Source organism: Nycticebus coucang, chromosome 8 (assembly GCF_027406575.1).
Source record: "Nycticebus coucang isolate mNycCou1 chromosome 8, mNycCou1.pri, whole genome shotgun sequence".
Taxonomy (NCBI): domain Eukaryota; kingdom Metazoa; phylum Chordata; class Mammalia; order Primates; family Lorisidae; genus Nycticebus; species Nycticebus coucang.
Window position 1 is genome coordinate 77,610,105 of NC_069787.1, and position 19,794 is coordinate 77,629,898.

The 19,794-nt window shown below is 41.7% G+C and overlaps 1 protein-coding gene across 4 annotated transcripts in view; it reads right to left on the minus strand.

Moving 5' to 3' along the window:
• Positions 1-18,191, minus strand: part of UBP1 (upstream binding protein 1) — a 68,459-nt gene extending 50,268 nt beyond the window's left edge. For 3 of the 4 annotated variants that reach the window (XM_053599931.1, XM_053599932.1, XM_053599929.1), the window contains exon 1: positions 17,686-18,191. In XM_053599931.1, the coding sequence (XP_053455906.1) occupies positions 17,686-17,798 (113 nt within the window). In that variant the 5' untranslated portion in view covers positions 17,799-18,191. The remainder of the gene's footprint in view (positions 1-17,685) is intronic. The other variant, XM_053599930.1, reaches the window with a different exon arrangement.
• Between the last annotated feature and the right edge of the window lie 1,603 nt (positions 18,192-19,794).

Consider the following 19,794-nt stretch of genomic DNA (forward strand, 5'->3'; position numbering starts at 1 on the left):
CTGGGCCTCCCAGAGTGCTAGGATTACAAGTGTGAACCATCATACCCTATCTTATTTTCACTTTTATTTCCCTACAAGCTGTTGGCAAACTCAGATATTTGGTAGCCCACTTTAATTAAATTCAATTCAAAAGCAGAATGTATCAACTCAGTCTTAAGACAAAGAAATGTGGGAACAAATAAAATGGGAGAGAAACGCTGGGAAGGAACAATCTCCTACCTGCATTCCCTCCTCACCACACGTATTTCTATTAAAGCTTATTTTCAAAGACACTAAATTCTCTACTGATTCTCCTCATTCTCTTTTATTTATACCCAGGAACCATCAAAACACTCCTAAGTACATAAGAATAACCAAGGACTACACGGTCTGCAATGGTGTCTACCCTCCAAGAATCCTCCACACCCTGGAGTTTTATCCCCTGTAAGTTCCTGCCTTGGGGACAGATGTAAAAACTTTTCCTGAGACTTCAGCAATCAGAGCAGTTCTTTTTATAAACAAGTCATAATAGTCAAGGCTCGAGGATAGATGAACATATAATAGTGTGTATTCTTTTCTTTCTTTCTTTTTTTTTTTTGTTAAGAGAGAAAGTCTCCCTGTTGCCCAGGCCAGAGTTCAGTGGTACAATGATAACGCACTGTCCTAGCTCAGCTTCCTAAGTAGCTGGGACTACAGGTGCATAACTACCCATGACAGATTTTTTAAAATGTTTGTAGAGACAGGATCTCACTATGTTGCCCAGTCTGGTCTCAAATTCCTGGCTGCAAGCAAACTGCTTGCTTCGGCCTCCCAAAGTGCTGAGATTACAGGCATAAACCACCACATCTGGCTAAAAAAAATATATGATATATTCTTATGCCATGCCTATGTAAGCATTTAAATCCCTCTTGGTGAGAAAGGAAAGAGTGAAATGAGAGCTGACTCAGAAGCATATTGAAAAATAACATGAGGAGTAATTTTAAAGAATTTAATGCTAACTTTAAGAGACTTTAATGCTAATTGCTTGGGTTGATCATTAGATACAGGTCATCAAAATGAGACATAAATAGGACTGTATGAAAATAGCTATTTATAAATTGTCACAAATAGACGATAAAATTGTATATGCTTCAGGCCCTAGAAGACAATTCCTTTTTTTTTTTCACTTGGTTATAGCCTCAACGATCCACACAGAAAAAAATACTATGCTTATAGCGGGTGCTGACTGACTCTTGAACAAACTTAACATATAAACACCTAAAAGTCACTTGCCAATGAATTCCCAATTAATTTTTTACTTAATTAGAAAGAAAAATGCATTCCAATCAACATGGCAACCAATGATTCTTTTCAAACAGAAGTATCATTTCATTTCTCTGAACCCTCCATCAGCTCACTTTCAACCAAGGTCCTTACAAACTCCTACAAGGCCCTACCTAACCTGCTCCTCAGCGCCCACCTCCTCACCCTCATTCCACCTGCCCCAGCCAAACCAGCCTCCCTTCATGCCTTTTCCAGGACCTTTATAGTGGCTCTTCTAATGGATATCATTTCATTACAATGCTGCCTTCTCAGAAAGGACTTGACTCTGCAGTCCTCACATCCATACTCCCAATTTCCTTTACCCTGCTCTACACACAGCTCTTACCATTTTCCAAAAATACACACGACTTATTAAGCTGGTATCCCCCATAAATATATCAAGTCCCAAACTTGTTTCTTCACTGACTGACCTCAGCATCTAACACAAAGAAGTCCAAATACATGCTAAATCAATAAGCTAGCTTTAGCATTTACAAACTGAAGCCATGCACAGTGGCTTACACCAGTAATCTGAGCACTCTGGGAGGCCGAGGAGGAAGGATAACTGAACGATCACTTGAGGCCAGAAGTTCCAGACCAGCCTGGCGACATAGTATCTCTGGCAACATAGCAAGACTGTCTCTCCAAATAAAATGTTTTAAAAATTAGCCAGGCATGGTGGTGCATTCTTTAGTACTAGCTATTTGGGAGGCTAAGATGGGAAGATCACTTGAGCCTAAGAGTTGGAGGCCGCAGTGAGCTATGATAGTATCACTGCACTTCAGTGTGGATAACAGAGCAAGATCTTATCTGTTTTTAAAAAATCAATTATTACTACAATGGAAAACTAGATTTCCAGATATTTTAAGATCATAATTTCTATGTAGAACCATAAAAAAGTTCTAATATCCAATGGTATTTGTAGTCCAGACTTTTGAGCATTAAAGATAGATTCTTTTTTTTCTTTTTTTTATTGTTGGGGATTCATTGGGGAATCTGTAAAGACAGATTCTTAAACTAAAATAAATAGGAAATTTGTGAATAAAAAACTTAATAGAAAGCTACAATAGTCTTGCCTTGTATTAAACTCAGTCTCAAAATCCATGAAACCAAATGATACATTTTATAAGGCAAAACTGAAAGAATAGAGGTTGGTAAATTTTATCATAGATTAACACCCCAAATTAGGATGCTATAGGGCTCGGCACCCGTAGCTCAGTGTTCAGGGCGCAGGCCACATAAACCAGGGCTGGCAGGTTTGAACTCAACCTGGGCCTGCAGTCCTAGCTACTGGAAGTGTGAGGTAAGAAAATCACTTAAGCCCCAGACTTTGAGGTTGCTGTGAGCTATGACACCACCGCACTCTACCGAGGGCAACACAGTAAGACTCTGTCTCAAAAAAAAAAAAAATTAGGATGCTATAGAAGACTTGGAAATCATAAAAAAAAAAAAAAAACAAACTATTTCTATTAGGATGTCTAAAAATCCAGCAATGTACGCTGCCTTCAGGGAGGACAAATGAATGGCTGGGAGACATTAGTGTGAGGGGGATGCTTTTAAATATAACTCTATGACTGTATTAGTTTTCAAAAGCAGTTAAAATATGAAATTTCTCAGGCGGTGCCTGTGGCTCAGTTGGTAGGGCGCCGGCCCCATATACCGAGGGTGGCGGGTTCAAGCCCGGCCCCGGCCAAACTGCAACTAAAAAATAGCCGGGCGTTGTGGCGGGCGCCTGTGGTCCCAGCTACTTGGGAGGCTGAGGCAGGAGAATCACCTAAGCCCAGGAGTTGGAGGTTGCTGTGAGCTGTGTGAGGCCACGGCACTCTACCGAGAGCCATAAAGTGAGTCTCTGTCTCTACAAAAAAAAAAAAAAATTGAAATTTCTCTTAATGAAAGATAGCCAAAACATATTTGGAAGCTAAATGAAAATTCTAAAGGATTTAAGAGACAGGAAAAGAACCAAGATAGAAATAACACAGAAAACGGAGTAAATGTTTAGTAATGGCAGGCTAAGTAATTTAGGTCAAACTCTACCCCACTCTACTTCCACAGAGAACAAGAAATAAACAAAGCTGAATCATTACACATACATTCATAAAAGCATTGAAGAGCCAACAAGACAGTGAACCACAAAGCTATGTTGTGGGTCTAAGATACCCCTGTCCACATTAAACTGGATGGATACAGCCAGATGTTCAGGGTTAAGGGTGAAGAGAAAGCTTTTGCTTAGGCTTCCAGAACTAGATAGCATCTCCAGGGTAGTCCAGGGAATCACTGACAGGTAAGGCTCCCAGGGGTTTGACAAGCAAATGAAAAGCCTAAGGACATCAAATCATTCCAAGTCCTTTTGAAATGCCAGTACCCAAAAATAACCAGGCATAAAAGTACAAGCAAGACTCTAGGAGCAAAAACCAATAGCAAAAACAACAGACGGCATATATCCAATTCCACGTTCTATCCACTGGTATTCAGCTCTTTCCTGCCTCGGTTACAAAGCACTGACAGCCTGAAAACTCCATAAAAAAGACTTCTTGCTAGCTAGAGTCTTATAAGGTTGCTCCAAAGGAAAGCACTGGTTGGAAATTACAAGAGTGGGAAAAGAAAAAGCCAGACACAAAGGCAGGTAGCCACACAGACTGGTTGCTGGAAATTACAGGGAATTAGCAACAGCACCTCCTCCCCAAATCCTTGCAGTGTGTTACACATCAGGTACACACCAGGTACATGCCCTCCCTCCCCCAAACCCTCCCAGCACCTTTGCAATCAAATGCAAATAATCAAATAATCCCTTTATTTATTCCCTGTTTGCTTAAACCATCAAATAATTTCTACTTTCCTGACTGGGTACAAACCAGACTTCAGATGCTGGAATTATCAGATCCATATTATACAATTATGCTTACTCTGTTTAAAGAAATAAAAGACAATGCTGGATGCAGTAGCTCACTCCTATAATTCTAGCACTCTGGGCGATCGAGGCAGGCAGATTGCTTGAGCTGAGGAGCATGGGATCAGCCTGAGAAAGAGACCCCATCTCTACTAAAAATAGAAAAATTAGCCCACCATATGGCAGTCACCAACCAATCAGGAGGCTGAGGTAGGAGGATCACACTTGAGTCCAGGCATTTGAGGTTGCTGTGAACTAGGCTGGCCTATGGCATCCTAGCCTAGGCAAAAGAGTGAGATTCTGACAAAAATAAATACATAAATAAATAACCTGAGAAGTCCTAAAAGGAAAAGAAACCTTTAAGAGACAACAAAACTGAGAAAGAAAAAAGAGAACTGTAAAATAAAATGGTCAACATTAAGCAGTTCAGAAGTGAAGACCAACGTAGGAAACTAGATACAGGTAGGCAGAAAGAAGTTATCCAGAGGCAGCAGAGAGAGGGAAATGTGGAAGAGAAGTTAAGAAAAGACAGAATGCGCTCAGAGCTCACATTAGTGAGTGGGGTGCTGGCCACATACACGGGGGCTGGCGGGTGTGAACCTGGCCCAGGCCTGCTAAACAACGACAACTGCAACCAAAAATAGATGGGCATTGTGGTGGGCTCCTGTAGGCCAGCTACTAGGGAGGCTGAGGCAAGACAATCACTTAAGCCCCGGAGTTTGAGGTTGCTGTGAGCTGTGACATCACAGCACTCTACTAAGGGTGACATAGTGAAACTCTGTCTCAAAAAAAAAAAAAAAAGACAATGATATTTTACATTGATGTCCCAGAAGAACAGATTGGAGAGGCAATATCTGAAAAGATAAAGATGGAGCAAATTCCAGAACTGATACAAAATGCCAATTCACTGATTTAAGAAGCCCAAATCAGCTCACTAGGATAAGTAAAAAGAAATCCACATCTGGATACAACGGTAGAAAAACTCATAAGACAAGATAGTACGTAGAAATTCAGTTTTCTCAGTTAAGTACCAAGGGAATCAACTGAAAATAGGCAGGGAAGGAAGAGTTGTCAGTCTGAGGAGAAGGAGTCACCTAGTCCTCTAGCAGAGAAGGGGAGGAGATGAAGATACCCTGGTACAATTACTGAGCAGCAGAAAGCCTATGCTTGACAGCAGAAGGTCATGAACCAACCACAATTAAGACACTGAAAATCAGATACCCTCATACCCATTAAATAAATCACACGTATAGTCAAACATCTACTCATCAAAAAAAAAGTTAAAGGGCAGCACCTGTGGCTCAGTGAGTAGGGCGCCAGCCCCATATACAGAGGGTGGCGGGTTCTAACTCGGCCCCGGCCAAACTGCATCAAAAAAATAGCCGGGCATTGTGGTGGGCGCCTGTAGTCCCAGCTACTCAGGAGGCTGAGGCAAGAGAATCACCTAAGCCCAAGAGCTGGAGGTTGCTGTGAGCTGTGACATCACAGCACTCTACCAAGGGCAAAAAAAATGAGACTCCGTCTCTTTAAAAACATAAAATAAAATAAAAAGTTAAAATCACCAAATCCAAGTTGTTATCCAGGTGAGCTTTATAGAACCTTTAAAAAAGCTCATACAAAACATTTTAGCCCATAAAAAATTTCTAACTCACTTGAAATTAATATAGCCTTGATTTTTAAAAAATGGGCATACAGAAAATTAAGGACCAATTTCATCAAGGAGTAGAGACAACCTATTTGTGAAACTTCTGGCCAGGTGCAGTGGCTCACTCCTGTAATCGCACCACTCTGGGAGGTCAAGGTGGGTAGGACTGCTTGAGCTCAGGAGTTCAAGGCCAGGAAGAATGAGACCTCCGTCTCTAAAAAAAAGCTGGGTTTCGTGGCAGGCGCCTGTAGTCCCAGCTACTTGGGAGGCTGAGGCAAGAGGATAGCATGAGTCCAAGAATTTGAGGCTGCTGTGAACTGTGACGCCATAGCACTCTGCCCAAGTCAACAAAGTGAGATTGTCTCAAAAATAAAGGGAAAAAAACAAACTTTGAACACATTCTCTCTAAAATTAAGACTAAAAATTCAAGTTCTTAGTGCTCTGAACAACGCTGCATGAAGCCCTAGCTACCCCACAAAAGCAAAACAAAAAACAAAAAAAAACAGTAAGAAAGCAATAAAAGGAAGCAATAAACCTACCACTATTTAAAAATACTGTCCAACTACACAGAAAAATTGAGATCCTACAAATTATTTGAACTAAGAAGTTTAGCAAGGTCTTAAAGATAATAGGAACAACAACAAATAGCATTCCCAACTTCCCTACTATACAGAAAGATCATATTATATCTTTACTGAGAAAACATTTCAATTATTAACTAGTAGGCAGCCTAAGACTACAGTGGGAAGGAGTGAAGGTCAAACCCCAGTTCTGGAGCTTCAAATCCAAACTCTGCTATTTACCTTCTATAAGCTCTAATAATGGGTTTGTTTTGGGCCAGTGCAGTGGCTCATGCCTGCAATCCTAGCGCTCTGGGGGGCCAAGATGGGTGGACTGCTTGAGCTCAGGAGTCTGAGAGTAGCTTGAGCAAGACCCTGCCTCTACTAAAAATAGAAAAATTACCTGGGCAAAGTGGTGGGTGCCTGTAGTCCCAGCTACTTAGGAGGCTGAAACGAGAGGATCACCTAAGCCCAGAGTTTGAGGTTGCCATGAGTTATGGTGATGCTGCAGCACTCAACCCTGGGCAACAGAGTGGGACTGTCTCAAAACAAACAAAAAAAAAAACAATAATAATAAGAATGGGTTTGTTTTTAAATTCAGGAAAAAATATTTAGAGTATCTAAAGTCTAAGCATGTGCTAGACAGGTTCTCTCTCAATGTGTGGTATATAGAATCCTGGGGGATCTAAGACTTTTGAGGGGGTTCAACAGATTGACTATTTTCAGAATACTAAGGCATTATTTGCCTTTTTTAATTTGTTGACTTTTAAACTTATAGCACAACACCAATGGTTTTTAGAACTGTTGGTGCCTTCACATGAATCAAGACAATGGCACTAAAGTATACCAGTAGTCATTTTATTCTTTGTGAATGCCAAACGCCATAAAAGTTATTAATTTTGTTAAATATTGGTGCTTGGATGAGTATAATGTATTTCTGCCACACACCTAAATCCGATGATTGTCTCAAGGAAAAGCTCTTGTGCAAGTGTTTGACGTTGTGAGATGACCTAGCAGTTTTTTTAAGGAACATCATTTTTACTTGAAAAGAAAAACAAACTATGATTTTTTTTTCAGATCTGAATATTTCTCAGAAATTTCAAAAAAATGAACAAAGTGGACACATTTATAAGAGGGACTTTATCTAACAAATGCAAGCAGTGTAACCTGATTCTTTGTACCCTCAATGATTCCCCAACAATTAAAAAAAAAGAACAAAGTGAGCCTCTCATTTTATGAAAATAACTAATGGTCTTTGTTGCCAGTAAAAAATTTTTTGCGTCCTCTACCATGTACTTTCTCTGATGAGATGGTAGCAATATTAAGGAATATGATTTTTTTGGTAACAAAAAATGTCAACGTATGGATGACCTGTATAACTCAGGAAAGCACTCTTTTTCCAAATGACCAATGCATGCGTATTTCGAAACACAGGAAGAGAACTAATCAAAGTGCAAGACACACAAATTCATTCTAATATAACAGGATACAAAAGTACACTGATACAGTTTCAGATTCTACACAGCAACTAAACTTTTTAAGAAACTACCATTTCTCAAGTGTTGGTGTAATATTAAGAATATTCACAATAGAGCGGCGCCTGTGGCTCAAAGGAGTAGGGCGCCAGCCCCACATGCCAAAGGTGGCGGGTTCAAACCCAGCCCCAGCCAAAAAAACAAAAAGAATACCCACAATTATCTGAAAGGATTAGTGATATGATTTTTTTTCCAGCCACTTACCTAAGTGAGGCTGATTTTCCTTATACATCAACAAAACAATATATTCCAATAGCAGATGTGAGAATCCATCTATCTTTTGCTAAGTCAGACATATAAGAGATTTGAACATACAAAACCTACTCTTCTTGCTAAGTTTTTTGTTTTGAAAAAAATATTTTAATCAAAAAATTATGGTAATACACAATGGTTTGCAATTATTTTAAGTATTTTAAAATATCTCAATACTTTCATTATGAAATGACTACAAAATATGCTGCACCCTATTTGATTCAGAAAGATGACAGAGTAATCCCTGAACAACACAATGGTCCTACTCTACCCAAAATCACTGCTCAAATGAGAGAGACGTCCTCTCAAGGCCAAATAGCATCACTAGTATATCTTATCTTTTGCTTCCAAAAAAAAAAAAAAAGTTACATGTTTAAAAACAACAGTTTAGACCACTACACATCAGAAGTGTCACAATCACAAGAGACAGAAAAACAGTCACAGTAGACAAAAACTAATGGGATCTTGGATTAGAAAAGGGAGAACAGGGGGAAAACTGTGAAATCCAAATAAACGTTTGTACTTTAGAGAATAGTACTGCACAAAAGCTAATTTTCAGATTTTGAAAATTGTACTCTACTGATAATAAGAAAAGCTGAGTGAAGGCTATGTGAGCACTCTATACTATTTCTACAACATAAAACTTCCAAATGAAAAGTATTTTTTAAATAAAATGTTCATCTAATAATACATGAATAAATGGGGCAGAGCCTGTGGCTCAAAGGAGTAGGGCACTGGCCCCATATGCCGGAGGTGGTGGGTTCAAACCCAGCTGTGGCCAAAAACTGCAAAAAAAAATACATGAATAAAAACTAGTTTTGTCATAGTTTATCAAGGCAAAATTTTCAAAATCTTCCAAAAACTGAGTTAAAAATGTACAAAAAGACCAAATGCTAACAATTTCATTCCCATCTATTAGATCTGTTCCAAAGCAAGTATTACAGAGCTTCTTCTAAATTCAGTCACAGAACCCACAGCAAGAAAATGAAGCATCAGATGGCATTCCACCAACAGCAAATGTTTAAGTGTATCCTGGCAAATCAACAGTGCTGCTGTGACAAAACACATCAGATTGGGGTTTTTTTGTTTACTTTTTATTTTTTGAAAGAGAGTGTCTCCCTCTCACCCAAGAATTGAGTCCCGTGGCTCATCATAGCTCACAGCAACCTAAAATTCCTGCCACAGCGCCTGGCTAATTATTTTTATTTCTATTTTTAGTAGAGACAGAGGTCTCACTCTTGCTCAAGACTCTTGGTCTTGAACTCCTAAACTCAAGCAATCCGTTAATTTCAGCATCCCAGAGTGCTAGGATTACTGGCATGGGCAAAAGCACATGGCTCACATATCAAGTTTATGATACCATATCCATAAATTGTCAAGTTTTAAGCATCCCCAATAAACTATGTTGAATTTTCAGGTGAGGGGTGGGAGGTGGAAAACCACCCTAAATTTTAAAAACTGAACACAATAAACATCTATGGACAAACAACAGAATTGTGTAAATTAGTTGAGATATTTTTAGTCTACATAAAAATAACTTCTCAAACACAACATTTCAAGGCTCATCAAATCCCTTTCCATGGCAACTGAAGTCCATTACTGTATTAGAGTCCATCCATTAGAGCAGAGACTAGCAAATTATGGATCCACAGCCAAATCCAGCCAGATTGTCTTTATATGAACAGTTTTACATTTTTTAAAGAGGTTATAAAAAAGAAAAAAAAAGTGACTGTCTATACTGCCCACAAGGCCTAAAATATTTACTATATAGCTCTTTACAGAAAAGGTTCACCGACCCTTGCAGCATAAGGTAAACTTAAAAACTAATGTGGACATTATAATCTGAAATAAGTATTTTAGAATCAGTAATTTGCTAAATTCTTCCCTGTGCTACAGACAAGATTAAATACAGAAAAAAGATTTTTAAACCTGGAAATGAGAAGTTTTTTTTTTTTTCTGAGACAGAGCCTCAAGCTGTCGTCCTGGGTAGTGTCGTGGCACCACAGCTCACAGCAACCTTCAACTCCTGGGCTTAAGCGATTCTCTTGCCTCAGCCTCCCAAGTAGCTGGGACAACAGGTGCCCACCACCGGCTATTTTTTGGTTTCAGCCGTCATCGTTGTTTGGCAGGCCCAGGCTGGATTTAAACCCACCAGCTCCGGTGTATGTGACTGGCGCCTTAGCCGCTTGAGCTACAGGCGCCAACCCTCATAATTTGTTTTTAAAATTTCACTGATCCTCCAATTTTTGTGATACTCAACTTCAGAGTTAAGTCCCAATAAACTCATTATAAGTTGAAAATACCATAAATTAGGGCGGTGCCTGTGGCTCAAAGGGGTAGGGCGCTGGCCCCATATGCTGGAGGTAGCAGGTTCAAACCCAGCCTCGGCCAAAAAAGAAAAGAAAATACCATAAATTGAAAATACATCCAATACACCTAACCTATATCATAGCTTAGCCCAGCCTACCACAGACATGCTCAAAACACATTAGCCTATAGCTCAGCGGTTCTCAACCTGTGGATCACGACCCCTTTTGGGGTTGAATGACCCTTTCACAGGGGTCACCTAAGACCATCCTGCATATCAGATATTTATATTACAATTCTTTTTTTTTTTTGTAGAGACAGAGTCTCACTTTATGGCCCTCAGTAGAGTGCCGTGGCCTCACACAGCTCACAGCAACCTCCAACTCCTGGGCTTAAGCGATTCTCTTGCCTCAGCCTCCCAAGTAGCTGGGACTACAGGCGCCCGCCACAACGCCCGGCTATATATTACAATTCTTAACAGTAGCAAAATTACAGTTATGAAGAAGCAACGTAAATAATTTTATGGTTGGGGGTCACCACAAGAGGAGGAGCTGTATTAAAGGGTTGAGGCATTAGGAAGGTTGAGCTGGTCAAAGTCATTTGGCAACAACGATTATACATAAAGGGTAGAGTATTGATGATGGCTGACTGGGCTCCATGGCTAACTGCTACTGCCCAACATCAGGTGAGTGTCATACTGCATATCACTAGCCTAGGAAAAGACCCAAATTAGGAATACAAAGTATGGTTTCTCCTAAGTGTGTTTCTACTGTATACATGTTGCTTTCACACCAAAAATCTTAAGTTGAACCTTAAGATGGTGAGAGATGGTCTATGCTTCTAAGATAAATGTCACCTACTCAGGGACATTGTTTTAGCATGAGACCAGAAGAAAATCATCAGCTAGTAACAGCTACATAATAAACCTTATTCTTACTAATCTTTTACTAACTCAGCACTGATCCAAGTCAAAATTTTCCTGTTACCTCAGGGTCTGTATCCTGACTTTTTTTAAAACTCTTTAATTTTTAAATTGACAAATAACACTGTATGTATTTATCAACGTGATGTCTTGATATATATACACACTGTAGGATAATTAAACCTAACAAATGCATTACATCACACCACATAGTTACTACTGTGGTGAGAGCACTTAACAGCCACTCTCAGCATCTTTCAAGAATACACTGTCGTTATCTCGTCACCTTGCTATACAAATAGATCTCTTCAAACAAACCGACATTTTAACTTTTTGATCAATATAGGAAACGTCTTCAACTCAAAGCAGTTTCAATTTAGCAAGTGATTTGTAAACTATGGATGTATCTCCCATTTCAAAATAAAGTATACCTTTTGTTTCAAAAAGATTTATAACATAAATCTTTTATTTTTTGTAGAGACAGAGTCTCACCTGATCACCCTCGGTAGAGTGCCGTGGCATCACACAGCTCACAGTAACCCCCAAATCCTTGGGCTTAGGTGATTCTCTTGACTCAGCCTCCCAAGTATATTTTTTCTTTTTTTTTAAATTTCTCTATACACATACATGGGTTTATTTGGTTTCCACTTTTTGCCTTCACAAAATTAAAAAGTCTTAAAATTTAATAACAATAACTATGTTTCAGATAAGGACTAGAAACAAAAACCTTGTAAAGAACCAACAAAGATAAATACATTCAGAAAAGGGCGGCGCCTGTGGCTCAAAGGGGTAGGGCGCTGGCCCCATATGCCGGAGGTGGCGGGTTCAAATCCAGCCCCAGACAAAAACTGCAAAAAAACAAAAACAGAAACAAAAATTCAGAAAAGAAATCAGATGATTGCTGCAATGAAATATTGAGCAATAATAATAATGCAAAAAAATTAACATTCACATTGTCAAATAAGAGTATGCTTATCATAGAATGCTTTGATTCTGAAGTTCAGTATGGAGTTAACTTTTTATTTTTTTTTCCAAAGTCTCAAAAAATAGACAACTAATATTTATCAATAAAAATAAAACATAATTTCAAAAAAAAGATCGTGCCAAATCTTATAGACAATAGAAAAAGAAATAGTTCAAAACCATTCTACTTCATCTGGATACACCTGATAGTAAAATCGGAAAAAATATATTATTATAAAGGGAAATTACAAACATATTTCACTCATAAATGAGGATGCAATATCCTAAACGACATATTAAAAGTTGAATTAAAAATTAATGTTTAAGTAATGTACTTTGGTCAAAATGAAATCCAATTTATGTGAGAATTAGTCACTATTTTTTTAATACTCATATTAAATCTTTAATAAAATCATATTAAAGATTTATAACATATAAACCTTTAACATAATCATAAATTTGTGAAGTTTAACAAATAGGGCTCAGACATGACCTTTGTAAGATAAGAATTTTATATAAAAGTTTTCTTAGGGTGGTACCCATAGCTCAGTAGGTAGGGTACCTGCCGGCCACATACACCCAGGCTGGAGGGTTCAAACCTGGCCAGGCCATCTAAACAACAATGACAACTGCAACAACAACAACAAAAATAGCTAGCATTGTGGCAGGCACCTGTAGTCCCAGGTACCTGGGAGGATGAGGCAAGAGAACTGCTTAAGCCCAGAGTTTGAGGTTGCTGTGAGCTGTGATGCCACAGCACTCTACCGAGGGGAACACAGTGAGACTCTGTCTCAAAAAAAAAAAAAAAAAAAAAAAAAATTTTTTTTTTAGGAGTAAGGTAAAGGCTGGGCATGGTAGCTCAAGCCTACAGTCCTAGCATTCTGGGAGGCTGAGGTGGGAGGATCCCTTAAGGTCAGGAGTTCAAGACCAGCCTGAACAAGTGTGAAACCCCATTTATACAAAAAATAGTAAAATTAGCCAGGCATTGTGGTATGTGCCTGTGTCCCAGCTACTCAGGAGGGTAAGCAGGAAGATCACTTGAGCCCAGAACCAGAAGTTTGAGGTTGCTGTGAGCTATGATGATGCCACCGCATGCCAGACAGGGTAACACAGCTAGGCTCTTTCTAAAAAAAAAAAAAAAGTAAGCTAAAGAAGCCGTTACTTCTAATTACCTTCAAAAACACGGTTCAATATTAACGCCCAAATCCTGAAATTAACCTGCTACAGATTATAAATTTCATGTAAATAGTGAGATAGAAAGAAAATTACTAGGTCATCCAAAAGACCCTCTTAAGGTTTTAATGATTATTTTTTATCATACTCCATACTTGACAAAGGGGTGGGGATGCTGTGCTTCAAGGCCACATGTGGCTCTACAGATCCCCCAAGTACAGGCCCACCACCAACCCAAACTTCACAGAACAAATCCTTTGATTAAAAGGATTTTTTGTAAAAACAGATTCAGTAAAAGGCCACACTCCAGGATCCAGAAGGCCACATGTGGCCCCAAGGACACAGGTTCCCCAACTCCACACAAATGTATCTAGAAGGAAGGGTAATTGGTCGGACCACACCTATGGTGCACTGTACAGGGTACATGTCAAATCTACTAAGTGCAGAGTATAAATGTCTTAACTCAATAATTAAGAAAGTGTGGTGAAGGCTATGTTAACCAGTTTGATGAAAGTAAATTGTAAAGAAACCCAGCACATTTTACTCCATAAATACATTAATGTACACAGCTGTGATGTAATTTAAAAAAATGTGTCTAGAAGAATTATAAGGTCTCCATACCTATCTAGAATTCTAGAATTCTGATAGTATAAAAAAGATTTTTAAAAAAAATCTCACTCTATCACCCAGGCCGGAGTGCAGTACTGAGATTGTAGCTCACTGCAACCTCATACTCCTGAGTGCAAGCAATCCTCCTGCCTCGGCCCTCCTGAGTATCTGGGACCACAGGTGTGAGCAACTTGCCTGTTTTTCTGTTTGTTTTTTGTAGATGAGGGTCTCACTATGTTGCCCGCCCTGGTCTTCAACTTCTACCCTCAAGTGATCCTCCAGTCTTGGCCTCTCAAAATGTTGGGATTACAGGCATAAGCCACTCTGCCTGGTCAGTAAACAATATTAAAAATGTTTAATTGGTAGGCGCAGCGGCTCATGCCTATAAACCTAGCACTCTGGAGGCCAAGATGGGTGGACTGCTTGAGCTCAGAAGTTTAAGACCACCCTGAGCAAGAATGAGACCTCACCTCTACTAAAATAGAAAAATTAGCCGGGTGTAGTAGTACACACCTATAGTTCCAGCTATTCATCCTCCTGAGGGAGGATGACTTGAACCTAGGAGTCTGAGGTTGCTATGAGAAAGGCTCACACCACAGCACTCTAGTCTGGGTAACAAAGTGAGACTGTCTCTTAAAAAAAAAAAAAAAAAGAAAAGAAAAATATATATATATGTATATATCACCTGCCTCATTTCGAATAAAACCTGCAGTTCACATCTCACAAGTGGCCCAAGAGTACACACTGAACACATACACAAAATGAGAACCAGAGCCAAAAAAAGAAGATGCAAACAAAAAGCCTCAACATATCCCTAGTACTATCAGCCTACATTATTTTATGAAAACACATTTTTCTTTTTAAGGGACGAGTGTCTCTATGTTACCCAGGCTGGAGTCCAGTGGGTAGTCACAGACTCAATTACTGCACACTACTGTCTTGAATTACTAGATGCCCTAAAGTGATGCTCTAACCTCCATGGCAGAGACTACCCGCCACCAACTCCAGCTATTAAGTCACGTCATTGAGATAAACTTTTTCTTTCAAGCTATCTTCCCAAAAGCAGAGGAAACCATTCCCTAAAAGAAGTTGCAAGAACACCTCTGATTTAAAGCAATCCATGAAATAAATATGATAAGCGCACCTCACTTGGAAAGAAAAATGGAGGGCGTGGCGCTTGTAGCACGATGGTTACAGTACCAGCCACATGTACCAAGGGTGGCTGTTCGAACCCAGCCCAGGTCTGTTAAACAACAATGACAACTACTACAAAAAAGTAGCCAGGCATTGTGGCAGGCACTTATAGCCCCAGCTACTTGGGAGCTGAGGCAAGAGAATTGCTTAAGCCCAAGAGTTTGAGGTTGCTATGAGCTGTGACACCATGGCACTCTACCCAGGGCGACAAAGTGAGACTCTGTCTCAAAAAGAAAACAAACAAACAACAACAATAAAAAACAAAAACAGCCCTCTGCTCTTAGAAAGAAAAATGGAAAGCTAACCACAAAGAAAATTTTTATCAAGCAATCATTTTTCCAATAATTTTGAGTTTATTTCTTGAATTTAAGAGAGAACAAATGAAAGAGATTCCTTCCTATCAGATGCCAGAAAAAGAGACTGACTGCTCACTGGAGAATAAGCGTGCCATTTACAGACACTCCAACCCTCTCAGGATTGCAGGGTTATGTCCAGTGCAACAGCAATGTAAAGAGACCTGCACTAGCCTAAGCCTTCTTCAGACTTGCTCCTTATCAAGTAAATTTTGAAATTTCCTAAGCTTGAGAATTTCAAATAAAGGTCCTTGAATTTGTGAGCAGCAAGCTTAGTTAAATATGAAAAGATATCGAAGTAAGCTCCTTAAAAATGGTATTCAACCTCAAAGTTACTTGAAAATTTAGATTAAATGACACAACCAAAAATATTCAAGGAACAAAGTTTCCCCATGAAGAATGCTGTAGATGATACACAATTACAAAGATGTCAGGCATTTAAGAACAAGGTCAGGGAAAGGTTTTTAAATCATCAAAATTTTATTTCTGTGATAAGCTAGCTAAATCACTAAAACGGTTCAAATAAAATCCTAGAAAAATGCAAAAGCTCAAAATAACCTTCAATAAGCAAACTCATTTTACCACAATTGAGAAGCAACTGAAGAGACACATAATAAATTTGCTTCACGTACTCTCTTCAGCCTTGACTGCAAGCCCCTTGTTCCAAGTAGAGAAAAGGAGTAGCACTGCACTACAGGGGCATGTTTCCTCCAGGGAACCAACTGCCTCCAGCACTCTCCTCTCGGGTGACCCCATGACTTTCAGTAGCTCAATTTCCTCAACAACCAAGACAGTTGTTTTAGAAAATAAGGTCCCTCATATAAAGCCCTCAAGTTACACAACTGCAGAGACAAGAGGTGCCAAGTTCAGAGAGCGAGCAGACACCAAATCAGGGCCAGACGCTGGTGGCTCAACTCCCAGTTTAATATGCTTCCCACCACTTGCTTCCACACTCAAGAAACATCTCCACCTTTCTGAGAGTTCTTTATAGCCCAGAGTTTTAAATCTCTTTAACATGTAAAAGCCCAATTACTTCATGGAGCAGCCCCCACTATTCCAGACCAGCTCTGACCCAGAAGTCTTTTATGCTCCCTTACACTCCCTCAGAGCAGCAGTTATGTGTAACACTACTGGGAAACAGTATAGCACTTCAAAGACATCAAACATCTATCTAAAGAAAAGAAAGTTACATTTAATTCACATTCACAAAAAGCTGACAAACCAACGAATTTCAGACTTTTATTAATCAGCTGAACGTTAGGGTAAACTATATTTTCAACTAAGCCGCTAAAAAAAATAAAGACCTTCTAAATGGTAACAGATAAAAAAGGATAAAGGGCAGAGACTAAAAGCAGATCTGTTTCAACCTCTCAAAACTAAAATGAGAGGCTGCTAGTACAGACAACAGAGACTAAACAAACTATTGTTTGTGGTACAATCACTGCATCTTAAAGCCCTCTCCACGAGGAAACTCCCCAAATAGGTAAACTTCATTTTGAGACAATCAGAAAAACAAAATGAAGTCAAAGTGCTTTTTTGCCTGACTGCTACTCTTTCACTTATGATATAATTTACTAATATCAAGTGATTAAAATTAGCAGCCAGTAAAGACCACAATGTAGGGCAAGAGAGTAGAAACTGAAGCCAAAACCTTGGAGAGTAATTTTCCCAGTGTAAGTGCTGCCTTTTCTTACAGTGTATTCCAGATCTAATGGGGCTTGTAAATCACTCGTAAGAAAAGGAAACCCCTTCCCCCAACCAACACAAGCCGTCCTAACAGCGGGGCGTGTTTTACAGCAAAAATGAAGCTCTCAGGAACGGTTTGGGGGCTGCCGTCCCCTGCCCGCCAGTCACCGGCCCCCGACGGCCACGAGGCAGTACCCCGACCCCGCGGCTGCGGAGGCCGGGCCACCGCAGGGCGCAGCCACGCCTAGTAAACACCCAGGGCCGCGCAGGCCTTCCCCATAGAGACCGAGGCTTCTGCCCTCCTGAGGCGCCCAGTACCTCATGCTGTAAGCGCCGGCGCCCAGCTCCTGCCCGATGCCCGAGAGGCTGGCGTCGAAGTCATGCACCAGCCCGGACTCGATCACCTCGTCCATTTTGAGCACCCAGGCCATCTTCAGGCCTTGCCGCCGCCCCACGCAGCGCGGCCTCCGCGTCCGGGGCTAAGGGGCCAGAGCTCCGCTGGCGCGTCCTGGGGGAGGGCGCGGGTGAAGCCTCCGGCGGCGTGACGACTGGTCACCAGCGGCAGCCCGGGCGGCGGCCGGGACGAGAGCGGCCAGGGCCCAGCTGGCAGGGCACGGCGAGCCCGGCGAGCAACTGCAGCGGGAGCGGCAGGGCCGCCGGCAGCGCCACCCTCTCGCGGACACCGGCCCCGTGCCTCATGCCGCCGCCCCCCCCCACCCACGCCGCTAGCGCTGCAGTCGCCGCCGCCCGCCCTTCCCTGGGGTCCCCGGTCGCATCCTCCCCCGGACTGCGCGGGGACCGGAGCTCAGCCGGCTCCGACAACCCCAGGAGACGAGCCACCTGTCCGCTCGTCACCTGCTCCCCAGACCCCTACCCCACCCCACCCGGCCCTCGGCCCGCCCGCCCTGGCTCTAGCGCCACTCCGCCCCAGCCAACCCCGCCGACGCCGCTCCGCTGCCCGAACGCGGCCTTCCTACAGCTCCGACTTAGGCTCGCTCGCCGCTTCCGTCTCCTCCGGCCCCGCCCCGGTCCCGCCCCCACGTTCGCCCTACGCCCCCACCCGCCTCGTACAGCCCGGCGCTTCGGACCACTCCCCGAGCCTCACGGCCGAGAAACTGTCTGGGCCGTGCAGTGTGGCCCCGCCCACGAAGCAGGTTCTCAGCCCCTGCGGCTTCGAGGCCTCCAGCACTTCAGCCCAGGAAGAGACGGTCCCAAAAGGATTGCCAGTTCCCTCCCACTCCAAAAGAGCGGTAAGATTGACAGGCGAACTGGGCAATCAAGGCAAATGCTTGGAAGAAGCTCCCGTGAGTCTCTGTGGCCCGGACTAAACAACCAATCAAAATGTTCTTTCCCCTTGGGCGGGCTCGAGGAGTGAATTAGCTGCCAAAAGAAAGAGGTCATTGGATTGTACTGAAGGAAGCAGCCCAAAACGTCACTTCCGGAGGTGCTTTGCCACTGTGTGGTATTTCCTGGTATTTTCTGCCTTTCGCCCTCGCTATGGAGGGAGAGAGCGGTTCGCACACTATCTGGGGCCAGGAAGAACAGTTGTGCAGAAAACCTTGATTGGCATAAGAATAAGCCAATCAACGCTCTCGAGGTAGAGTTTTGGATGGTCTTCCCCGACAACTGTATTGCTACAAGCAGTATGGCTATTCTCCGTTAAGGTAGATGTCCCAGAAATGGCTGGCAAGCTCTTGACCTTAAAGTTCTGAAACATTAGGACGCTCCACAGGAACAGCTAGTCTCTTCGAAGAGTCTCCTTCAGCTGCCCAGTTTGGCATATGCTATTGGGGTTGAAGGACCGAAAACCCTCACTAGGAGGGAGACATACAGGACCGGCAGGCGGATCAGCACTCCTGAGATTCGGCTGCTGGTGTCAGGCGGGCGGAATCCCTACTTGAAGGTAGCTATGACCTTATGGGTTCCCCCTGGATGGAGTCCATTTCTTCAGAATAAGGCCCAGATGCTGAGCACTGCCCCCCCCTTACCTCCCCGACTCTCCAGTTTAAGTATAAAAACATAGATTAAACCCAGATGTCAGCCTAGTAAAACAATGCCCTGCAGCCAGAAGAAATACTCATGTGCCTCTGTGATTTAAGTATTAACTTGCAGAATGTTTTTCTTTTCATGAAACATTCTTGCAAACATTTAACTTGATACAGCTACCGAAGAAGATACAAAAGAACATTTTACAGATGAGGACACTTAGGTGCAAACATGTGAAAAGATAGGCTCAAGGACACACAGTGAGTGGCTGAGCCAGGGCTTTTTGACTAACAGATTTCTGTGATTCCAAGTCAAGACATAGGTCATCAGTTCTGGAAGCTCCATTAAATTATTGTGGCATCCACTCCTGGACTAATGGGTGTCGTGGGATGTTAAAGCAGGGGCCACATGCCTTGGGGCAAGTCTTGCTGAAACCGACAA